This window comes from Capra hircus, chromosome 18, assembly GCF_001704415.2.
Source record: "Capra hircus breed San Clemente chromosome 18, ASM170441v1, whole genome shotgun sequence".
Classification (NCBI taxonomy): Eukaryota; Metazoa; Chordata; class Mammalia; order Artiodactyla; family Bovidae; genus Capra; species Capra hircus.
The window spans coordinates 45,849,745-45,872,471 of NC_030825.1; the positions used below are offsets into that span (position 1 = coordinate 45,849,745).

The following is a 22,727-nucleotide window of genomic DNA, read 5'->3' on the forward strand; positions in this document are numbered from 1 at the left end:
TCTTTCCAACCCAGGGGTTGAACCCAGGTGGCTGCATCGCAGGCAGATTCTTCACCAGCTGAGCCACAAGGGAAGCCCAAAATAAATAAGCCCAAAATAAGTAAGATTGAAAAAAAATGATGAGCAGAAATGATGGGCAGGCTAGAGGCTGAGCTTTGCAGACCTACACCCTAGACCATGACACAGAATGATCTCAACCAGGAAAACTACTGCCCCTCATAAGGCCCTGCTGCCCTCGACCCTGTCATCAGGGTGGCCTTGACCGCATCTTCTGGGCTGCCTGCATTTGAGTTGTCCTGTGAAGAGTTGACTCATTGGAAAAGACTCTTATGCTGGGAGGAATTGGGGACAGGAGAAGGGGATGACAGAGGATGGGATGGTGGATGGCATCACCGACTCGATGGACGTGAGTTTGAGTGAACTTCGGGAATTGGTGATGGACAGGGAGGCCTGGCGTGCTGCTATTCATGGGGTGGCAAAGAGTCGGACACGACTGAGTGACTGAACTGAACTGGCTTGGTCATATTCCTTCCTCAAAACAGGGAAAAGTCAGGACTTGTATAAAAAGAAGACAAACTGCACCCATGAAAGGAAGGAATACCCTGATTGTAGAGTGACCATATAGGTGCAAATGTCCACCTAAAGTAATAGCAATTGTCACCACTTCTCATCTTCCTACTGGTGAAGTGAGATTCTTTTTTTATTCCCAGAGTGAACATCCACTTCTCTCCCCACTTTTGCAGAAGTGATAGAGGCTCTTCAACACTCAAGCTCTGTTGAAACCCCTGCTGACCCACCTCCTTTCTTAATACAGCTGATGAAAAGTGAGCTGTATTCCCAGCAAAGGCACTTCCTCTATTACAAAAGAGCAAGCGCACACAAACTTGCAGAGAGGAAAATCCTGGTGGCAGACGGTCTCCGGCTGACTTGGTTTCACACAAAGGATCTTGTAGCAGTGAGACCCCCGAGTTCTAGGCCAGCTGCTAAGTCTCATGTCAGGAGGAAGAGGACCTGGAAACCACCAACTGGGCACATGTCCCTCGGCCCTACCTTATTTTGCTCATCACTGCCACTGTCATCACTTACAGCGTCCACTTACTCTGTGGCTGCCAGTTGTTGCAAATCTTGAATAGTATATGAGTTCTCCAGAGGAGCAGAACCAATAGGATATGTCTGTATATTTCTATATAGGTGAATGAGGAGATTTCTTATGGGAGGAGGCTTACACGATTATTGAGGCTGAGAAATCCCACAATATACTGTCTACAAGCTGGAGACTCAGGAAAGCCAGGGGGCATAATTCAGTTTGACCCTGAAGGCATGAAAACAAAGAGGCCACTGATGTTAAGGTTCAGAGTCTGAAGGCTTGAGAGCCAGGAGCTCTGATGTACAAGGGCAGAAGAAGATGGTTGTCCTGGCTCAAGAAGGAGAGAAAATTCATCTTTTCTCCATCGTTTTGTTCTCTTTGAGCTCTCAGTAGATTGGAGAATGCCCACTCACATTATAGTGGGCAGATCTTTATTCAGTCTACCAATTCAAGTAGACTATTCTCTTCTGAAGCACCCTCACAGACAATCAGAGAAAATATGTTTTTACCAGCTATCTGGGCATTCTTTAGCCCGGTTAAGTTGGCATGTAAAATTAACCATCACAAACAGCTCTTTGGGTGAGACTGAAGCAGTGTTCAACATCTTCATTCTGTATTTCCTCAAATACCAACTGTATCATCATTTGATGATTTCTGTGAGTTTGTCAGGAGGCCCAAACCCTACAAAATCGTGAATTAAGTCAGACACTTGGAAGTCTCACACATGCAAGGACTCTTCCCAAGGACTTCACAATAATGCCAGTGTCAAATTGCTTTTAAATTGCTTCTGGAATTCTGGAATGCAGTAGTAATTCACATATTAAAAATTCCTTTTACGTAATAAACCTTCATGCTGTGATCACATGTTGATGGAGAGGCTGTAATAGGTAGTGTTATGGTATAATCAGATGACGTTGGAGAGAGCTCAGTAACTGGCAACCATCAATTTAATCACAAAAAGTTTACCTTTTCCAGAATGTGGCCTTTTGCTGGAGGAGATCTTGCTATGTTAGCAAGAATAAGAAGGCTTAAAAAAATTTTTTTGGGGGGGCATGTGGGATCTTAGTTCCCTGACCAGGGGTTGGACTCGTGCCTCCTGCAGTGGAAGCACAGAGTCTTAACCACTGGACCACCAGAGAAATCCCCAGGAAGAATTTTGAAGTTTGTTTCTTATTGCAGTAATTTAGAAATGTATCCTGGGAAATATTTAGCTAAAATAACAAGTATCTACCAAGTCATCCAACCATTCTGGATAGACATGATGAGAACAGCAAGATTGGACTTCACAGTATCTGTAAAGCCATCAGATTGGCAGTAATAAACCAGGAGTAAACCAGGTTTCAGCTCCAAGTCCTCACTGGGGCTGGAGTCAAACAAAAGGAGGCACCTGTGTCTTTTTTATCTTTTTACACACCATGGTACAAAGCCTGAAATAGTACTTCTGCAACATGCTTTTTTTAAGTCCAATTTATTTAGGTGTAATTTACATATAGTAACATTCATCTTCCTTTGGTGTACAGTTCTGACAATTCTATCCAGTCATGTAGCCAGCACAAGTGAGATCTTTAGCATTTTCATCACCCCAAGTTCTGGCACCCTTTTGTGGTCAATCGCTGCCCTCTAAACCCAAACTCTGGCAAGCATCAATTTGACTACAAAGTTACCTTTTCCAGAATGTGGCCTTTTGTATCTAGCTTCTTTCACTTAGCATTACCTTTTTAAAATTCCCTTGGGTGTGCCACAGGCATCTTAAAATTTTTATTAGGGAAAAACTCAAACATATAAAATTCAAATAGCATAACAGACCACCCTGTGCCTCACACCAAATTCGAACAATTATCAACCCAGGGCCAATTTTATTTCATCTACGACCCCTGCATCACGTACCAACCCCCAGATATATCATTTCATCTACAGTATAGGCATTTCAATGTGTCTAAAAAATGTGGGCTTTCCTGTTGGCTCAGATGATAAAGAATCTGCCTGCAATGCAGGAGACCCGGCTTTGATCCCTGGTCAGGAAGATCCCCTGGAGAAGGAAATGGCAACCCACTGCAATATTCTTGCCTGGAGAATTCCATGGACAGAGGAGCCTGGTGGGCTACAGTTTATGGGTCACGAAGAGACACGACTGAACGACTAATACTTTCTACATTTTTTCTCTAAAAATTTAGGACTCTCTCTTTTTTTTCTTTTTTTCCGGGGGTGGGGTGGGCGGTTGTTTAGGAAAATGCTATCCCCCCAATTTTAGGGGGAGGCTGCCCCTTGGGCAAGTGGAATCTACCAAGGATCGAACCCCGCCCACTACATTGGAAGCTCGGAGTCAGAGCCACCAGACCGCCAGGGAAGTACCCCCTGATTTTAGATAAAACTTCTCGGCAAGATACCTCACAGTAGACGGTACCTATTTCCTTTCGTGGCGCATTACCAGGGGAAAAAAAACATCTGGGATCCAGGATATTGAACTTCAGTTCAGTTGCTTAGTCGTGTCCGACTTTTTGCGACCCCATGAATGGCAGCACGCCAGGCCTCTTGTCCATCACCAACTCCCGGAGTTCACTCAGGCTCACATCCATCGAGTCGGTGATGCCATCCAGCCATCTCATCCTCGGTGGTCCCCTTCTCCTCCTGCCCCCAATCCCTCCCAGCATCAGAATCTTCCAGTGAGTCAACTCTTCACATGAGGTGGCCAAAGTACTGGAGTTTCAGCTTTAGCATCATTCCTTCCAAAGAAATCCCAGGACCGATCTCCTTTAGAATGGACGGGTTGGATCTCCTTGCAGTCCAACGGACTCTCAAAGAGTCTTCTCCAACACCACAGTTCAAAAGCATCAATTCTTCGGCACTCAGCTTTCTTCACAGTCCAACTCTCACATCCATACTTGACCACTGGAAAAACCATAGCCTTGACTAGACGGACCTTTGTTGGCAGAGTAGTGTCTCTGCTTCTGAATATGCTATCTAGGTTGGTGATATCAGAACTCCAAATTACATCGCCCGAAGGGTCTAGGAGGGGCGGGGCTGTCCCACAGGCGTCAGCGAAGCGCATGCGCAGAGAGGCGCATCCTCTCGGCTGCCGTAGATCGCCTCTTCACGTGTTCTCCCGGCCGTCATGGCGGCCGTTCGGAAGCCAGTGCTGCTCGGGCTTCGAGATGCTGCAGTGCATGGCCGTCCCACGGGGCCGAGCGCCTGGACCGCAAGCAAGCTGGGCGGCGTTCCGGTGAGGTGGGGCGCGGGAGCCGGGGTCGGCTGGAACTGGTGTTGGGCTACGGGGTGAGGGAGTGGGCGAGGTCCCTGGACAAAGTCAGGGTCTGAGCGCCTTCCTTGTCCTCAGGACGCCCTGCCCGCCGTGGCAGCTCCGAGGCCGGTGTGTGAACTGTGCCGGCAGCCGCTTGCCCTCGTCGTGCAGGTGTACTGCCCGCTGGAAGGCTCTCCTTTTCATCGGCTCCTGCACGTGTTCGCTTGCCCTCGCCCTGAGTGCGGTAGCGGCGGGGCGCGCAGGTAGGCGGGGAAGTAGCGGAGCTGCCCACGGGATTTCTGTCGAGTGGGCGGGAGTGGCGGCCGCGCCAGGTGCACCGGGAGGGGACTGGCCAGCCCTCCGGCAGTTGGCGACGGAGTCCTCACCGCAGTTTTTCTTTACTATGAAGTTGGAAGGTGTTCCGCTCCCAGTGCCTGCAGATGAGAGAGAAAGAGACTCAGAACGCTCAGGTAACGCAGTTGTGACCATCATATTGTTGTTGTTTAGCCGCTAAATCGTGTCTCTTTGCGACCCCGTGGACTGCCTGCAAAGATAGGACTGCAGAACAAAATCCAGCTTTTCTTTGCCAATAAATGTTGCTTATACATTCACTGAGTTCTTAATGTGTGCGAAGCATTGTGCTACCAATAGGAATAAAAAGGTGGTGTTTGCCTGTATTTCTTGGGGTTCAATTGCAGATAATAGTAAAGCGTTTTGACTTTTTATAGCTGAGGCTGATTTAAAGTTAAATTTTTCCTTATCTTACTAGATAGGCTGGAAGAAATTACTCCAGGAGTGACGTGCAGAACTACACCTCAGAACTGTCCTGTCAGGGAGCTACCATGACACCTCCCATGCAGTCTGGAAGCCCAGATGTATTCTGATGAAGTTGCCCTTGTCAGCACTGTTGACTCCAGAGCCTTGCTCTGCCTCCATCTACACACCAGCTGCCTTTTGTGTCATGGTCACTTTCTGCTTCATTCTGTTAAGTTTGTCTCTCTAGTGTTCCTTATGAGCAGAACCCCTGACCGTATCTAGAACCCTAGCTGCTTAGGAGTCTGGGAAATGTAGTTCTTTCTTACCAGCTTCTGCAGTACATGAAGCACAACTGAAAGAGGTGTTGAAGAAACCACCACAGTATATCTCCCACAGCGCCCCTGAGAAGGAAACACAACATTCGTCACCTCCAGCATGCTTTTGAGTAAACCACGAGGTGCTGGAGAGGGAGGGGCAGGTGAAGGATTAGGTGGCTCAGGAAGCCGAGGGAACAGTGTGCTTGAACCTCATTCGCTGGGTATTTTTCCAGAAACAGGAAAATGGCCTCACAGCCGAGGACTGGTGTCAAGGTGCAGATGACTGGGGAAGTGACAGTGAGGAAGCGTCTCCACCGCAGCCTATCTCGGATTTTGGAAATGATTCGAGCAATGCCAGGGACAGAGACTGGACCTCCCAGCTCCAGGACCTCCGCCTGCAGGATACTGTCCCAGGTGTTGCTCCTCCTGCACCTCCTGGGGAAGGCCCCGTCTTGCCTCCTGCGGTGCCGCAGTTCCTGCCCTACTACATCTGTGTCGTTGATGAGGATGACTACACGGACTTCGTCAGTCTGGACCATGCTCAGAGCCTTCTGAGGGAGTATCAGCAGAGAGAAGGAGTTGATATGGAACACCTGCTTTCCCAAAGGTGAGCCTGTGTGCTGTTGAGTTTGAGAGGTGGTTTGATCAGGAGGCTGCCAGAGTGGGTACTCTTTGATTTTATCCTCAAAACTGGGGATACTTTTTCAGGCAGAACTTTTTCGGGTCCGACACACGGACAGGTGTGTAGGACCTGTCTGCTTCACTCCTCTTGGGTTAGAAACGGAGACAGATACGAGGAAATCTTATGAGCCACCCTTGAGTTAGCTTGAAAACACTTGGTTTTATTTATAAGGACTCTCACGAAAATGACCAGAGCTGTTTCATTTGTAAGCATTTTCAAGATAGTGTGGGGGTGCACAAAGACGTGTTGGTGTTTGAAAATACTCCGTAATGGAGAAAGGCCTGACAAGAGCCAGTGGGTATGTGACTTTTATTTTGTTTATTTATTGATTTTTGGCTGCCCTGAGTCTTTGTTGCTGTACACGGACTTTCTCTAGTTGCGACGAGTGGGGGCTCCTCTCTGCAGTGTGCAGGCTTCTCGTTGCAGTGGCTTCTCTTATCGTGGAGCCGGGTCTCGAGAGCCTGGGCTCAGTAGTTGTGGTGCATGGGCTTAGTTCTCGTGAGATATGGGGGAATCTTCCTGGACCATGGATTGAACCAGCCTCCCCTGCACTGCAGGGCGGGTTCTTAACCACGGGACCACCAGGGAAGCCCCATGATGACTTTTTACATTGCAGATAATCATCCAGTGTTGAAAATGGCTAAGAAGCAGGGCTGGGGAGAAAGGTGGGCAGGGGGTTACTGTTATTCATTATGAAGTATTAAACTTATGATTTCTAAGTTATGTATGTATATTTTACTGTGGTAAAGTTTTTAAAAAGTGTACTCTGTTTTCTTTTTTAAAAATGTATTTCTTTCTTTAGGCTGCCCAGAGCAGCTTGTGGGATTTTAGTTCTCCAACCAGGGATTCAATCTGGGCCCTCAGCAGTGAGGATGTGGAGTCCTAACTAGTGGACTACCCGGGAATTCCCTGCGTCCTGTTCTAAATACAGTAATTCTCTGAATGTAGACACACAACAGTGTTTTATGCTTTTCTTTTTAGTCTGTCTAGTGATGGTGATGAAAAATATGAGAAGACTATAATTAAAAGTGGAGATAAGATGTTTTACAAATTCATGAAAAGAATTGCTGCTTGTCAGGAGCAGATTTTAAGGTAAAGGCATATTTTCTTTTATTGTTTTTCTTGGTGATAAAAGTAATGTGTGCTAGTTAGGAAAACACAGAAAAGTAGGACAAGAAAACCGAAATCCACAATATTCCCCAAACCAAGAAGCTAAGATTTTAGTGTATTTAGTGTTTTTTTTCACATATCTAGATGTATATGTATAAGTAGGTATTGTGTGTATTCTTTTGTTGTTGGTAACTGGGGTCATGGTATATAGCTATTCTCTTTTCATAAACATTTGTTGGTATTGAGGGTTTCCCTATGTATTAAAAATTCTTCCAAGTGATTTTCTTCTGTTTTAAATTTAAATATTCAATAGGTAAAACACATTTTTAAGACTGAAAAACATATAAGTATGTACGTGTGCATATATGTATAAATATAATGAAATAATTCCTTTCCTACTATTCATATCTACTCAGGTCATCACTGTTGTTAGTTTCCTATGTGTGCTTATATAATTTCTTTATACATGTCAAAGCAAATGTTACATGTTACTTTCCTTTTTTTTAATCACAAGAAAGCATTCAAGAAACATTCCGTTTCCTTCTTTTTTAACTGTGCTATTATCTATTACTGTATCTTTTAAGAACATTGAGAACTGTGTTTTAAAAAAAAGGTTACTGTAGTCCCATGTCCATTTTACTTGTTCTGTAGGATGCATTTCCTGAAATGGCATAGTTAAGCAGAGGGGTTTATGCAATTGTGGTTTTAATTGACAGCACCCAGTTTTCTCCCATTGGACTTTAACTCCTGTGGCAATATGTGATCTTTAATTCCTACTGGCAACCTATACGTGCTTGTTTTCCCATAGCCTTGCCAGCAGGGTGAGCTTCATGCTTTTGTATTTCTGTCAATTCAAGGTGAAAAAGGGCCTCTTGGTATAATTTTACCTGACTTTTTTCTTATGAATATCTTCCTCTGAGTTGTAGAATTACTTTTGTTGGGTGAGCCAAAAGTTTGTTCAGGTTCTTCTGTAAGATCTATTTGCCAAAGGTGAGCAAATATTGTCTATTTATAACCTTTACCCGTTTTTCCATAAGTTCTTGTTCCTTTTGATTTTTAGGGACTTTTTATATATTGGAGAGATTGTTATGATTAATTTTGTATGATTAAAATCATTATGATTTACTTTCTGGGCCTGTTTGTTTTTTGACTGTACTTGTGGCAGTATTGTTGGGTGTTTAATTGTTTCCATCTGGTTTCAGTTTTGCAGAGTTCAGCACTGCAGTATGCATCCTGTTCACAACTCCTGGAATGTGGTAGTGATTTCTGTTTAAGTAGTTCTAGGAGTGAAATTGAGGAGCGAAATTTTGAAGTTTAAAGGTTCCTGATATATATAGTTTGATTGTAGTTTTTACTCCTAAGTACAAAGTCAGACTTTACTCTTGATTCTTGCATTCTAGTTTTATTGATGATAATTCATTTTATTTCTCCTTACTTTAATTAGGCATGACAGCTAGAGATGCTGTGTTGAAAACATGCCCAAATTATGAAACCTTCACCAGAATTTTCAGATTAAACCAATTACTTAAGCATGTAGCCCCTCAGTAGTGGCAGTAATTCTTAGGTGGAGACCACCCCTCGGGAGGGGCCTCTTCACTGATGAGACTCAATGCTCACACTCATCCTCTCTTCCTATAGGGCTGAGTTATTGTGTGCTGGGCTTGGAGTTGGTCCAATAACAACCGGTCTTGTTGCTAGCCACACAAGTACCTGGTCTGCTCAGAGGAGACAGGACACTATATGCTATGATAGGTGCCCAACGGAGATGTGAACAAGGGTGCCAGCAACCCAGAGGAGGGACCAGGGCCCTTTGCCTTGTTTCATCAGGGAAGGCACCATGCGGGAGACACACTTGGAGCCCCTAGCCCCTATCCTGTAGGATAAAGGCCAAGGATGCTTTGCATCACAGAGGTAACTGATTAAGGAAAAAGATGGCCAAGTGCATCATGGTGGGATAGGGGCAAGCCAATGGCCTGGACACCATGGTGTCTGAAGTGAGAACAGCTTGGTTCTTGCCTCCCACAGCTCCACACCTTGACCTCCTTTAGGACACACACCCTTGTTGTCCTCCTTGACAGACTGGGTACTCCCCAGACTTGGTGTCTAGTACTGGCATGGATTAGGTATGTTTTCAATCCATTTCTTACTAAAGAATTTGTATTTTATTCTGTAGCCAGTGGATGCCAGGGGAGTGATATGATCACTTGGGATTCAAGGAATCCAGATGAGAGATGGTATAAGGTTTTGGATCAAGGCAGAGGATGTGGGAAACAGGAAATGAGTTTGGGAGATATTTGTATAATGGCAGTTCTTGGTGACCCTTGGATATGAGAGTAAAAGATTGGAAGGCAACAAAGTGGTTTTGAGCTTCTGGCTTGTGAAATTGGATAAGTGTTGATGCAATGCTGGAGATGGGGATTTAGGAGGCTGTTATTTGGGGTGTGGAGTCTTGATTTTTCTTAGACTACAGAGTGTGTTCTTGTCAGTTTGATTTACATCTTTGAAACTAAATCTTTGTTATAGTTTTGGTTTTATTTCCCTTGTGCATTCTACTTTACAAGTTTCTTATACCAAAGACATACTTTGTAATAAGTAACAACTGCCCAGAGGATATTGAATAAGAGGTCTTGGAAGTTCAAGGCCTGGGTTTTCCATTTCTAGTTGAAGGTCCATGGGCAAATTCACTTAACCTTTCTTATCCTCCGTGCCTCATCTCTAAAATGAGGATGATAATGCAAACTACCTATTTCATAGGATTCCTCTGGGAACTAAATGAGGTGATGATGAAAATCCTCTGTACAACATCCATAAATACTGACTGTTGTTTGAAACCCACTATGCTGTTTTGGGGAAGCAGAGATCTATAAGGATCTCTTAATAGTATTGGTGTACTTATGTATTCATGATCTTTGGCAGTGAGAACAGTATGTTATTCTCATGCAGAGCATAGTGCCTACATATAATAGGTATTGGTGATACCAGTACATTTTCAAACATGGTAGGGATGAAAAGAACCTTGGTTTTGGTCTTAGAAGACTTGGCCTTGGGGCAGATGACTATTCACTCTTCTGTAAAATGGGCCTAATGCCTACTTTGTAGGATGTTTGGAAGGATGTTCGTTCATGTGAGCTATGTTCATTCATTCAGCTAGTATTTACTGAGTCTAAGCCAGATGTTAGGAGCTATTATAGGTGCTGCAGGTACAACAGAAAATGACACAAAGTCCATGTTTTTATAGATTTTACCTTCTAGTGGGGGAGTTTAAAAAGATACATTGTATGATTTCCACAAGTGATAAATGAGGAAAATAAAACATTTAACTATTCTAAATAGGAAGTCACAGAGGCTCTCAGAGGAAATGACATATCCAGCAGGTTGTAGTATATAAAAATGACAACACAGGGAAAACATGGAAAAATGGGTCTAGATACAGTGGTCAGAGTAAAATCAAGTGGTCCTTCTATCCTAATACCTGGTTACAGTGAATATAAAAAGTAAAAATCAGCCAAAAATAAAGTAGAAAAAAACAAACTTTAAAAAGAAAATCCCTTCCATCTGCATTGAAATAAAACTCATAGAGAAGGCAATGGCAACCCACTCCAGTACTCTTGCCTGGAAAATCCCATGGACGGAGGAGCCTGGTAGGCTATAGTCCGTGGGGTCACAAAGAGTCGGACACATGTCCGACTCAGCGACTTCACTTCACTTTAACTAGCGAAGTTATTAACCTAAATTCATTAAAAAAAAAAAAAAAAAAACACCTCAAAGTGGCAATCCAGGATGTGATATCATCAAACATCTAATACGGTTCTGGGTGCCTCACATGTATTTAGTTAACTTTCTTTTCACAGAGGAAGGTACAGACATTTCTGTACCTTTAGTGTGAGTTCTAGCCATTCAACCTTCTTCTCTCACTTCTTGAAAATCCACTGATAAGTCCGTAGCATCCTGAGAATTGTGGTAATAATGTTGAATCTGGAAAGAAGCAAACAGGAGAAGAATCTGTATCTTCTGCGGTAGGGCTTTTGGCCACACAACTGGGTGTGGTGTGGGTGAAGATACACGGAATTAGGAATTGCCTCTCAGAAGCAAAAGTTGTTGGGTTCCATGATGCGTTACAGAAATGATAAAGAAGTCAAGGGCAATTTCTTGCCCGTTAGAGTGGTATCCCCCAACATGTAAGACATTTTACACTATGTCAGAAATAAAAATGAAGCCCAGGTGTTCTAGTAGATTGCATTGAGTCTTACAGAACTATACCCCAACTCCGATTCACCTACAGAAGAGGAGAAGAAACGAAAAATGTGTTTGGAGAAGGGGAAAAGAACAGATCTCTGATGTGATTGACAGGAAGTCAGTAAGAAAACCCACACACTGTTTTGAGGCAAACAGGTGGTCTAAACAGAGTTGCCCTCTTGAGGCATGAACTAGCTGAAAAGTGGCAGGCCACCCATGTAATCATACTGTTGGGAGTAAAATCAGAGAAATGAATTGTACATTCAAAAATGAGCCAAGAACCATATCTAGAAGAAAAGATAATCTGAGGAGCACATAATTCCCAGCAGAGTTTTCAAGATACAGAAGAACTTTGCAAGACAATGTGTTCAATAAAACCAAGAGCTCAAAGTTGAGAAAATAAGATGCCAAGGGAAGTTGAATTGCTAAAGAAATCAAGCCACACATTGCATATCTAATAAATTTAGAAGTAGTCGACTTGGCTGAAAATCAAAGTACTGATGTGAAGAGAATTTCAAAAATCTCATGAATGCTGAACAAAAAGAGAAAGCAATTAGAAGGTGCTATCTTGGAAGGTGGATAAATTTAACTACTATAAATATAACTGGTGTCCAAAGAAGAGACCTCAACAAATAGATCCAAAACAATACTGAAAGATAAAATAGGAAATTTCCCCAAAATGAAATAAGAACTAAATCTGCAAATATTAAAGTACATTGATTACAAGAGTGATTGAAGTGAGAGACTTAGTCTGGTGGTGGTTTTAAAAATATTGTCCATCAGGGTCCTATTGCATGGAACAGGGAACTGTAATCAGTATCCTGTGATAAACCATAATGGAAAAGAAAGAAAAAGTATTTATATGTCCAACTGAGTCACTTTGCTGTACAGCAGAAGTTAAGCACAACATTGTAAATCAACTATACTTCAATGAAGTTTTTAAAAACATAAAGTGTGTCTGAAAAGTTCATCATTTTGGCTATGGCTCTCCATGTATTCATTTTCTTTATGGGTTAGTTTTTTCTGCTTCTTTGCATATCTAGTAACTTAAAAAATTATTTACTGGAAACTATATGTTGGAGGACAATAGATACTGAAGTTAATACTCATCCCTTAGGGGTGCACACCCCTTTATCTGTAAGACCAGAACTGTGGGGAGCTGAGTCTCAATCTGCAATCGAGCAGTCTGGGCTTTGTTGCGGTTTTAGTTAAATTCAGTTCAACATTAGCTTTAGTGCATTCATCTAGACTTTAAATCAAGCATTGATAAGAATTCAGATGTCTTGCTGTGATTTCCAGCCTTGCAGCTAGTTTTCTGGGCCTTTGGATTTTCCTTGCTATCTGGTTTTGCTCTGGATATTCTCCAAGAAAGAAACAAAATTGATCAAGTATAGTCTTGGATGTTAACATGTGACTTGTATGTGGCCCTAATTCAGTGTTCCTTTTCTCCTTGTTCTAGGTACTCCTGGAGTGGAGAACCACTTTTTTTGACCTGCCCTACATCAGAAGTCACTGAACTCCCAGCCTGCAGCCACTGTGGAGCCCGAAGGATATTTGAGTTTCAGCTTATGCCAGCACTGGTCAGCATGCTCAAAAGTGCTAATTTAGGTAAAAGGCCCTTTATTTATTCGAGTTTGTGGGTTTCTGGCACTAATTTGGGATTAATTTAAAAAATGAAAACCTAGTGTTTCATCTTTGTTTCCTTATAAAATATAAGCATTACAGAAAATTTGGGAAATTAGAATTATTTTTAGGAGACATATTTGTTGCTTCCATTCGGGGCTAGTATAAATAAAGTTGCTTTGAACATTTGTGTACAAGCCTTTATGTGGACATAGGCTTTCGGATTAAGTATCTAGGAGAAAAGCAGCTGAATCGTGCGGTAGGTGTGTGTTTAACTTTTTATGACACTGCCACCTTGTTTTCTAAAGAGCCTGTGCCACTTATATCCCAACTGATAGTACGTGAGAGTTGCACATCCTTGGCAATACTCGATACTGTCTGTCTTGTTCATTTCAGTCTCACGGGTGTATAGTGATAGTGCACGGTTTTCATGGTTTCATTTCTCTAATAACTAATGATTTTGAGCATTATTTTCATGTGCTGATTTATCACTGTATGTTTTCTCTGTTATGTATGTTTATATATGTTTATATGTTTTGTCTGTTCTAATCATTTTCTCTTTCTAAAATTTGGGTAGTTTGTCTTCTTATTGAATTCTGAGAGTTTTGTATGTATTCTGGATACAAGTCCTTCATCTGGTATATAATGTACAAATATTTTCTCTAAGTCTAGCTTGCCAATTTTTCTTTTTGGGTTTTTTTCTTTCTTTTTTTTTTTTTTTTAGTGTAGGCTTTATTCTTTAGAAGCTTTCAATTTACAGAGAAATTGAGAAATAAATACCTAGAATTCCCATATACCTCACATCCAGTTTCCCCTTTATTAAAATAAATTTATACTAATATAGTACTTTTGTTATAATTAATGAGCCATTATTAATGCATTATTAACTAAAGTCCATAGTTTATTTAGATTTCCTTAGTTTTTACCTAATATCCAAGAGCCCATCCAGGATATCACTTAGTGTGTCTCTTGCCTGTGATGAAAATTCAGACTTCCTCATTTTTCCTTAAGCAAGATTTTTTTAAAAGAAATATTTGTTTATTTATTTGGCTGCACCGGGTCTTTGTTGCAGCATGTGGGATTTTTAGGTGTAGAACGTGGGATCTGGTTCCCTGACCAGGGATCAAACCTGCACCCCCTGCATTGTGAGTGTGGGGTCTTAGCCACTGCACTGCCAGAGACATCCCAGGACTCCCTCATTTTTGATGATCTTGACAATTTGTGGCAGTACTGGTCACTTATTTTGTAAGATGCCCCTCTGTTGGAATTCATCTGATTTTTTTTCTCATAATTAGAGTGAGACTGCAGATTATTGAGAAGAAAATCATGGGGTGCGGGGTAAACTGCCGTTTTCTTCATCTCACTCATCTTATCCAGGGTGCCTCTCTAAACACTGATTATTGATGTTGGCTGGTATTTTAGGCTTCTCCAATGAAAACAGTGCCTTTTTCTCCCCCTTCCATAAAGTACTGACTTGTCTTTTAATTCTCTAAACTGTCCTTTTAAAACCAGTTTTTAATTTTGAAGCATAATTTATTAATCTTTTCTTATATGAATTATGTTTGGATATCTTGTCTAAGAAATGATTGCTTAGCCCAAGGACACAAGTTTTGTTTCTAGTTTCACATTTAGATTTGCGTCCATTTTGAGTTACATTTTATATATGGTATGAGGTATGGTTCAAGTTCCTTCTTTTCCATGTGAATATCCAGTTGTTTCAGCACCACTTATTGATAAGAATATTCTTTCTCTGCTCAGGTACTTTTACCTTTGTTGGATATTGGTTGTCCATATGTGTGTTACTTTGTTTCTGTACTCTTTATTCTGCATTCTGTCCCATTAATCTGTTTTTCTGTTTTGACGCCACTGCCACGCTATCTTGACCACTGTAGATTTGTAAGATTTGTTGTTGTTGTTTGGTCACTAAGTCATGTCTGACCTTTGGGACCCCATGGACTGCAGCATGCCAGGCTCCCCTGTCCTTTACTGTCTCCCAGAGTTTGCTCAGATTCCTGTCCACTGAGTCCATGATGTTATCTAACCATCTCATCCTCTGCGGCTCCCTTCTCCTTTTGCCTTCAGTCTTTCCCAGCATCAGGGTCTTTTCCAATGAGTCAGTTTTTCTTATCACGCGGCCAAAGTGTTGGAATTGTAACTTGGTGGTATCAGCCTTTCAGCTTTATTCTTCCTTTTCAAAAATATTTTGCCTCTTCCAGATCATTTGCGTTTCTGTGGGTTTTTTTTAAATTGCGTTTTATTTCTTAACTCTTTAACTGAGCTATCCGATAAGGTAGCCATTCTGTGTGTGGATGCTCAGTCACTCAGTCATGTCTGACTCTTTGTGACCCCATGGATTGCAGCCTGCCAGGCTCCTCTGTCCTTGGGATTCTGCGGGCAAGAATACTGGAGTGGGTTGCTATTTCCTCAACTTCTTAAAAAAAGTAAAAGACTTTCTGTGATTTTGTTTGGTATTGCGTTGGTTCTCTGGATCAGATCGAGGAGAATTGATGTCTTAACAATGCTGAGTCTTCCAATCCATGTACCTAGTATATCTCTCCATTTATTTAGGTCCTCTTTAATTTCTTGCAATAGAGTCTTTTCAGTGTAGAGTCTTGCATATCTTTTTTCGGTTTTGTGTCTATGTGTTAAATGCTTTTTTATGCTATTGTAAATGGCATTTAAAAAATTTCAGTTTCTGATGTTTGCTGCTAGTATTAAATGTTTAAATATAATTGATTTTTTGAAAAAATGTGTTACAAAATACACATACTTAAAAATTGACCATTTTAGCCATTTAAGTGTATAATTTAGTGATATTAAATATATTCACAGTGTTATGTAACTGTCACCACTATTTTATTCCCAGAAATTTTTTGTTATCCCAAACAAAAACATCAATCTGTACTCATTAACTACTCTGCCCCTCCCCTGAAAGAATGAGCCCCCCCCAGCCCTAGCCCATTTTCTCTTCCCTTCGTTGCTGGTAACCTCTATTCTGTTTCTGTCTCTTTGAATTTGCCTATTCTAGATACCTGACAAGTGGAATTATATGATATTCGTCCCTTTGTGTCTTGCTTATTTCATTATCATAATGTTTTCAGGGCTCATGTTGTAGCATGTATCAAAATGTCTTTCCTTTATATAGTTCATTCATGATATACAGATTTCACTGTATAACACAGATTTTTTAAATTCTTTAAGTTGGTGGTGGGGCTTTCCATCTTTTGGCTACTATGAGTAATGCTGCTGGGAACAGTGGTATACAGATACATTTGAGTCACTGGTTTTAGTTTTTTGGGGTATATCCTCTGAATGGCATCCCTGGGTCTTAATTTCTTTATTTTTTGGCTGCACTGTGCAGCATGTGGGATCTTAGTTCCCCACCCAGGGATGGAACCTGTGCCCCCTGCAGCAGAAACATGGGATCCTGACCACTGGACTACCAGGGAAGTCCCCAACCGTGTCATCTTAAGAGCTCTAAACACATATGTTGAAAACAAAGAAAAATCTCAAATCAGTGACCTAATTGTTTACCTTAAGGAACTAGAAAAAGAAGACCAACCAACCAAAACTCACAGAAGAAAGGAAAGAATAAGGGCTAGGGCGGAGCCTTTAAGGATGATATAAAAACAACAGAAAACTGTTCAGAACCAAGTTTTTTGCTGTGGATTTGTTAGGATTTTCTACATATAATATCAGATCATCTGTATTTCCTAATATATATTTTATTGGGCTTCCCAGGTGGCGCTAGTGGTTAAGAACCCACCTGCCAATGCAGGAGACGTAAGACACTTGGGTTCAATCCCTGGGTCGGGAAGATCCCCTGGAGGAGGGCATGGCAACCCACTCCAGTATCCTTGCTTAATTGCAAAGAGTCGGACACCACTGAGATGACTTAGGGCTTCATAAACATATATATATGTACATATATATACACACATACATATAGTGACTGATTACATTTGATTTTTATGACCACTGAGTGTCATTTAAAGTACTTTTAAAGTATGTGTATTTAAAGTACTTTTTTTTCTTTTTTTAATATAAATTTATTTATTTTAATTGGAGGCTATTTACTTTACAATATTGTATTGGTTTTGCCATACATCAGCGGGTATCCACCACAGGTATACACGTTAAAGTACTTTTTAGAACAGACATGAAAATACTTACTGAATTCACAAAACATGTTTATCCATTGTACAGTATTTTAAAGGTTATTGTGGTTTAATTTTAGGAGCAGAAATTTTGTCTGTTAAGATAATGAGCTAACCAGGGCACACGTTTGGCAAAATCATGCACAGCTGAGGAATAATGGCTTCTAGCTCTTTGCACAGCCGCCGTAGTCACTCCTGCATAACGAGCGAGTCACTCATGATGATGGGCTTTCTTATGTCAACGTCGTCTTTTTCCAGTTTATCAGTAATTACCTAAGATGCGTCATGTACATTTTTTCTTTTATTTCAATACAATCAGTAAATCTCTCCTCTGTGGTGATGGAAGTGTTCCTAACATGAGCACACTTTGTCATGTGACATAATTGTCACATGGGCTGCTTCTCGTACACCATCAAAAGCAAGGAAAATGGTTTGCTTTTTATATTCCCAACTTAAATTTGTATTTCAATTTAACCTGATTTCTTAGGACCATTTTACATATTCTTTGAATTGCATTAAACCCATAAGAAAGTGAAACTGAAAGTTGCTCAGTCGTGTCTAACTCTTTGCAACCCCAGGAACTATACAGTCCTTGGAATTCTCCAGGCCAGAACACTGGAGTGGGTAGCCTTTCCCTTCTCCAGGGAATCTTCTCAACCCAGGTTATCGAACCCAGGTCTCCTGCATTGCCCGCGGATTCTTTACCAGCTGAGCTACCAGAGAAGCCCTAAGAACACGTAAGAAGAGATCACTGTTTATCTTTACCTACATCATTAGCTATGTGGACATTATAATAACATGTGAGTTTTACTACATTGAAAAGCATTTCAGGGTTTGATCTTAGTATAATTTTTCAAAGGGGTAACTTATTTCTAGGACAAAATATAGCAACAACTAAAATAACTTGGGAGACTACTATTTCAGTTTCTTTAAATGTGTTACTTTCAGAGGCTTCCCTCCTGGTCCATTGGGTAGAACTCCCCACTTCCATTGCAGGGAGTGCAAGTTCAGTCCTTAGTCAAGGAAGCTCCACTAGTCGTGAGGTGCCACCAAAAAAAAAATCATCACTTTCTGGTAACTATCCTAGGAACTGATGAGTTCTACATATTTTTTAAACAATTCTTATTTGAAAACATCAAGATGAAAAACTGAGTTTGTGGTCAGATTATTTCAGTTGCAGATAATTTGATTTTGTTTTGTTAGTGTGGAAATGTAAGTACAGAGACAAAAACAAGCATTCTTGGAAAAAAGATCAGATCAATAGAGATAATTTTACTTCCTCCTTTCTGATTTGGATGCCTTTTTATTTCTTTTTCTTGTCCCATCTCTTGGTATAGAACTTCTTCATTGAATATAAGTTGCAAAAGTGGGTATCCTTGTCTTGTTCCTGGTCTTAGGGGAATAGCTTTTAGTTTTTCACCATTGAGTATTATGTTAACTGTGAGTGTTTCATGTATATGGCCTTTTCCAGATTGAGGAATTTACCTTCTATTCCTCATTTACTGAGTGATTTTTATCACTACAGGGTATTGAATTTTATCAAATGCTTTTTTCTGCATTGGTTGAGATATCATGTAATTCTATTGATTCTATTAATGTGGCATATTACACTGATTTTGGTATGTTTAAACATCTTTTCATTCTTGGGATAAATCTCATTGACTCATAGGGTATATATAAGTCTTTTTATTTATAAGTTCCCCTTTTTTGGTTTGTTTTTATGAGTTCAGTATCTTCTTTCATATCTTTGGGATGTGTTCTGTTTTTTAAAATTTTTACTTGTTCCTGTGTTGTTTCTTGCAGTTTACCTTTTTTTCCTCCGTTTATTTTAATCCCTGAGTTTTCTATTGAAGATTTTCTGCAAATATCTGGTAAACCTTGGAAATCACCATTAGCACATGTGTAGGATCATTCCAGTCATCATTCTTGACATAAATGCAGACAGAAAGTTAAAATAGATGTATGACTAGAAATTTTTTTTCTCAAAAGGAAAAGATTTAGTAATATTAATTTAAAGTACTAGAATAAATTCATGAAAATTTAACATAAGAAAAATTAAGTGTAAGTGAAGCAGCTGCTAGACTTTTTAGGTAATGGGTTCTTTATTAAAAGAGGCCCTAGTTTCTAAAAGATCCTCTGAAATTAAGAAAATTATATTCATTCCATATTTCAATTTTAAATAGTTTGCATTTGACCCTTTAATAGATAAGGAAATGTTTACCCTACTCCATGTCCACATATTTTAGTATCAGTTTTGCTTTATCGAGGTTTATCAATCTGTATTCTGTAGACATAATTCTCATAGCTGTTTAGCCTGTGAATTCTTTATTCTGTTCTCTCCTAGTTGGATTCCATCATGTAATTGCCTCAAAGAGGGCTCATAGGTCTGAGCCCTAACTAGTCTGCCTTTCTAGTTGAAGGACAACTTATATGTAAAGTTATTAAGCCCCACTTTCTTTCTTAAAACTTGGTAAACCCCATGCTGTCACCTTCTAATAGTGAGGGCCCCACCAGCCCTTTTACCTGGTACCTCCTATCATCTCCCATGGCTGGGCCTCACTGGGAAGGACGTTTTTCTGAAAATCCCTGAGATCTTTCACGATCATATAGATATCTTTTGGCATTGAATGTTGCTTTGTAGAAGTCTGAGGGTGGACTGATGCCCCTCCACCCTTTGTAACTAACACTTACCCCATAGAACTTTCTTTATCCATGAAGTCCTGTCAGTGAACTAACAGGTCTTGCAGTCCCACTGTTCTGTAATTCTTATTTACTTATTTTAGCTGCACTAGGTCTTAGGTATGGCATGAGAGATCTTTGATTTTTGTTGTGGCATGCAGGACCATTAGCTGCATCATGAGAACTTTTAGTTGAGGCATGTGGGATCTAGTTCCCTGATCAGGGATCAAACCCTGGCCTCCTGTTGAGAGGGCAGAGTCTTAACCACTGAACCACCAGGGAAGTCCCATGCAGTTTTGTTTATCATGGGATCGGATGGGTCTTCGGACCTGCATATTTAGTTTTTCTTCTGTTTTCTTTCTTTCTTTTAAGTTGGCCATGCTGTGCGGCTTGCAGGATCTCAGTTCCCCAACCAGGGGTTGAACCCACACCCTTGGCAGTGAAAGTGAAGAGTTCTAACCAGCCTACCAGAGAATTCCCCTGAATATCTTTTCTGTTGAGTTTGTAGCTTTTCTGCAGAAGCAACACCAGTTGGTTGGGTCACCTTTCTCTTCTCAACTCCATGATAACATCTTTTCTCTTTCCCTCTGCATTCATTGAACTTCTTGGAAGCCTTTCCTTTCTACCTGTAATTAGATTTTACCTGTCTTTTCTGTTTCTTGAGGTTGCTGATGTTTTTCATTACATGTGTAATGGGACTGTTTTGATCTCCATATGCCTCTTTCTCCTCCCCACCCTTCAGTCCCCACTGTGGGAGGTCTCTGGTTTCATGTATAATACTCAGCTATTTCATACTTATGCTGATTCTTTGCACCTCCTTCTTTCCTCTCCTGGTGGTTACTGTTACTGAGGCTGCAGCCTTCTCATGCCCTCTATAAACTGCCTGTTATACATTTTAGTTGGGAATTTTCTCAAATTCACCAGGTTATTTCTTCAAAATCAGCTCTATTTCACCCTTTTTGGGGACTGTCTTTGACTTTCTTTCTATTATCACCACCTACATTCAATCTATATATTTATTTATTTGCATATTCATTTATTTGGCTGCTCCAGGTCTTAGTTGCAGCACGAAGACTCTTCTGTCTTTGTTGTGGTATGCAGCATGCTATCTCTTTAGTTGTAACATGTGGGATCTAGTTCCCCGAGCAGGAATTGAACCCAGGCCCTCTGCATTGGGAGCACGGAGTCCTAGCACTGGACCCCCAGGGAAGGCCCAACTGCCTACATTTTTTTAAAAATTTTATTTATTTATCCTGGCTTTGCTGGGTCTTTGGCGCTGCGTGGGCTTTTCTCCAGTTGTGCCAAGTGGGGGCTCCTCTGTAGCTGCAGTGTGCAGGCTTCTTCGGCAGTGGCTTCCCCAGTTGCGCAGCAGGGCTCTGGGGTGCTCGGGCGTCAGTAGCTGTAGCTCCCACGCTCTAGAGCACAGGCTCAATAACTGCCTCAGCGGCTTAGCTGCTCTGCAGCACATGTGGGATCTTCCTGACCCAGGGATTGAACCCGTGTCCCTGCATTGGCAGGCAAATTCTCTGCCACTGAGCCACCAGGGAGGCCCTGCCTACATTTTTTAAAAGTATTTTGCCTTTGCTGCTCCAAACCAGTTGCTCAGCTCATCCTGTTGACTCCTGTTTTCCTATTCTAATATCAACAGGCTTTCTTATTACTCGCGTTTTCTTAATGCCATTCTTCCTGGCTCCATCCATTGATACATTTCTATAAATTTTTATCTATTTTCTGCTTTTTGCCTGTATCCTTTCTTGGACTTAGTGTTCTGTTAGCATGACATTTTAAAATGATCTTCAATGTCAAATAGTCTGGATTTGGCCACACCACACAGGATGGAAGATCTTAGTTCCTCAACCAGGGATTGAACCTGTGCCCCCTGCAGTGGAAGGCACAGAGCTTTAACCACTGGACCACCTGGGAAGTACCATATTTTTAAAGTATATTTTGCTTATCTGTTTTTTTTTAATCGGCAGTCACTTTCTATAGGAATACTGTGACTGTATTGTGACTGAGCGCTAATGAGCACTGTTTTTGCCTTAAGTAATTACTTTTCAGCTTGTAAGGTAAAACCACTGCCTATGGCAACATCAGTTATCCTGATATTGAGCAATCCTTCTCCTTCCTATTAGCTTCTTCTGCTTAACCTTTTTGCTTTACAGATAACACTCGAGATGTGCCAGGCTCTGTTCCAAGTATCTTATATGTACTAGCTAATTTATTCCACACAGTAATCTTATCATCATGATAAATACATAATAATATCATAGAGGTGAAATCACTAGGTGGTAGAGCTGGGTTTGAACCCAAGCAGTCTTGTTCCAGTGTCTGGGCTATATTCACTAAGCAAACTGAATATTGAGTGTATCTCCTAATACTTTCTCTTTATTGGAATCCTGATTATGTTGTATTTTTCAGATCTTTCTGTGGAATTCGGAACCATTCTAATTTATACATGTGAGAAGAGTTGCTGGCCTCAGGATGATCAGGCACCCATGGAAGAATTCTGTATTATCCAAGAGGACCCAGATGAATTATTATTTAAGTAGTGCATTTCCTTTTATTTACATAAATTAAACTTTAATGTTTAAATTGTGTTTTTACCTCATTTTGACTCAGAGTTTATATTAGCTCTTGTTTCTGTTTGCTTTTTGGCACCTGTGCTGGGTCTGGAGCCAGGATTTAGAACCTCTCATTTATGGGCTGGTTAGCCCTTCAGGGTCAGTGGCCTGCATCCACAGAGGCAGCTCAGAACATGGCTCCTCTGTAGCCCACAGGGCAGGTGATCTTATGGAAGACCCTGACGGGTTCTCGGAGGGAGAGCAGCTGTAGCGCTGTGAGC

At 41.1% G+C, this 22,727-nt stretch overlaps 1 protein-coding gene across 1 annotated transcript; it reads left to right on the forward strand.

The window, feature by feature from the left end:
* PDCD2L (programmed cell death 2 like) lies at positions 4,155-22,493 on the forward strand. The gene is made up of 7 exons (XM_018062296.1): positions 4,155-4,307; positions 4,422-4,588; positions 4,735-4,795; positions 5,632-6,005; positions 7,062-7,172; positions 12,886-13,034; positions 22,304-22,493. The coding sequence occupies exons 1-7, from the start codon at positions 4,200-4,202 to the stop codon at positions 22,432-22,434; spliced, it is 1,101 nt and encodes a 366-aa protein (XP_017917785.1). The 5' UTR covers positions 4,155-4,199; the 3' UTR covers positions 22,435-22,493.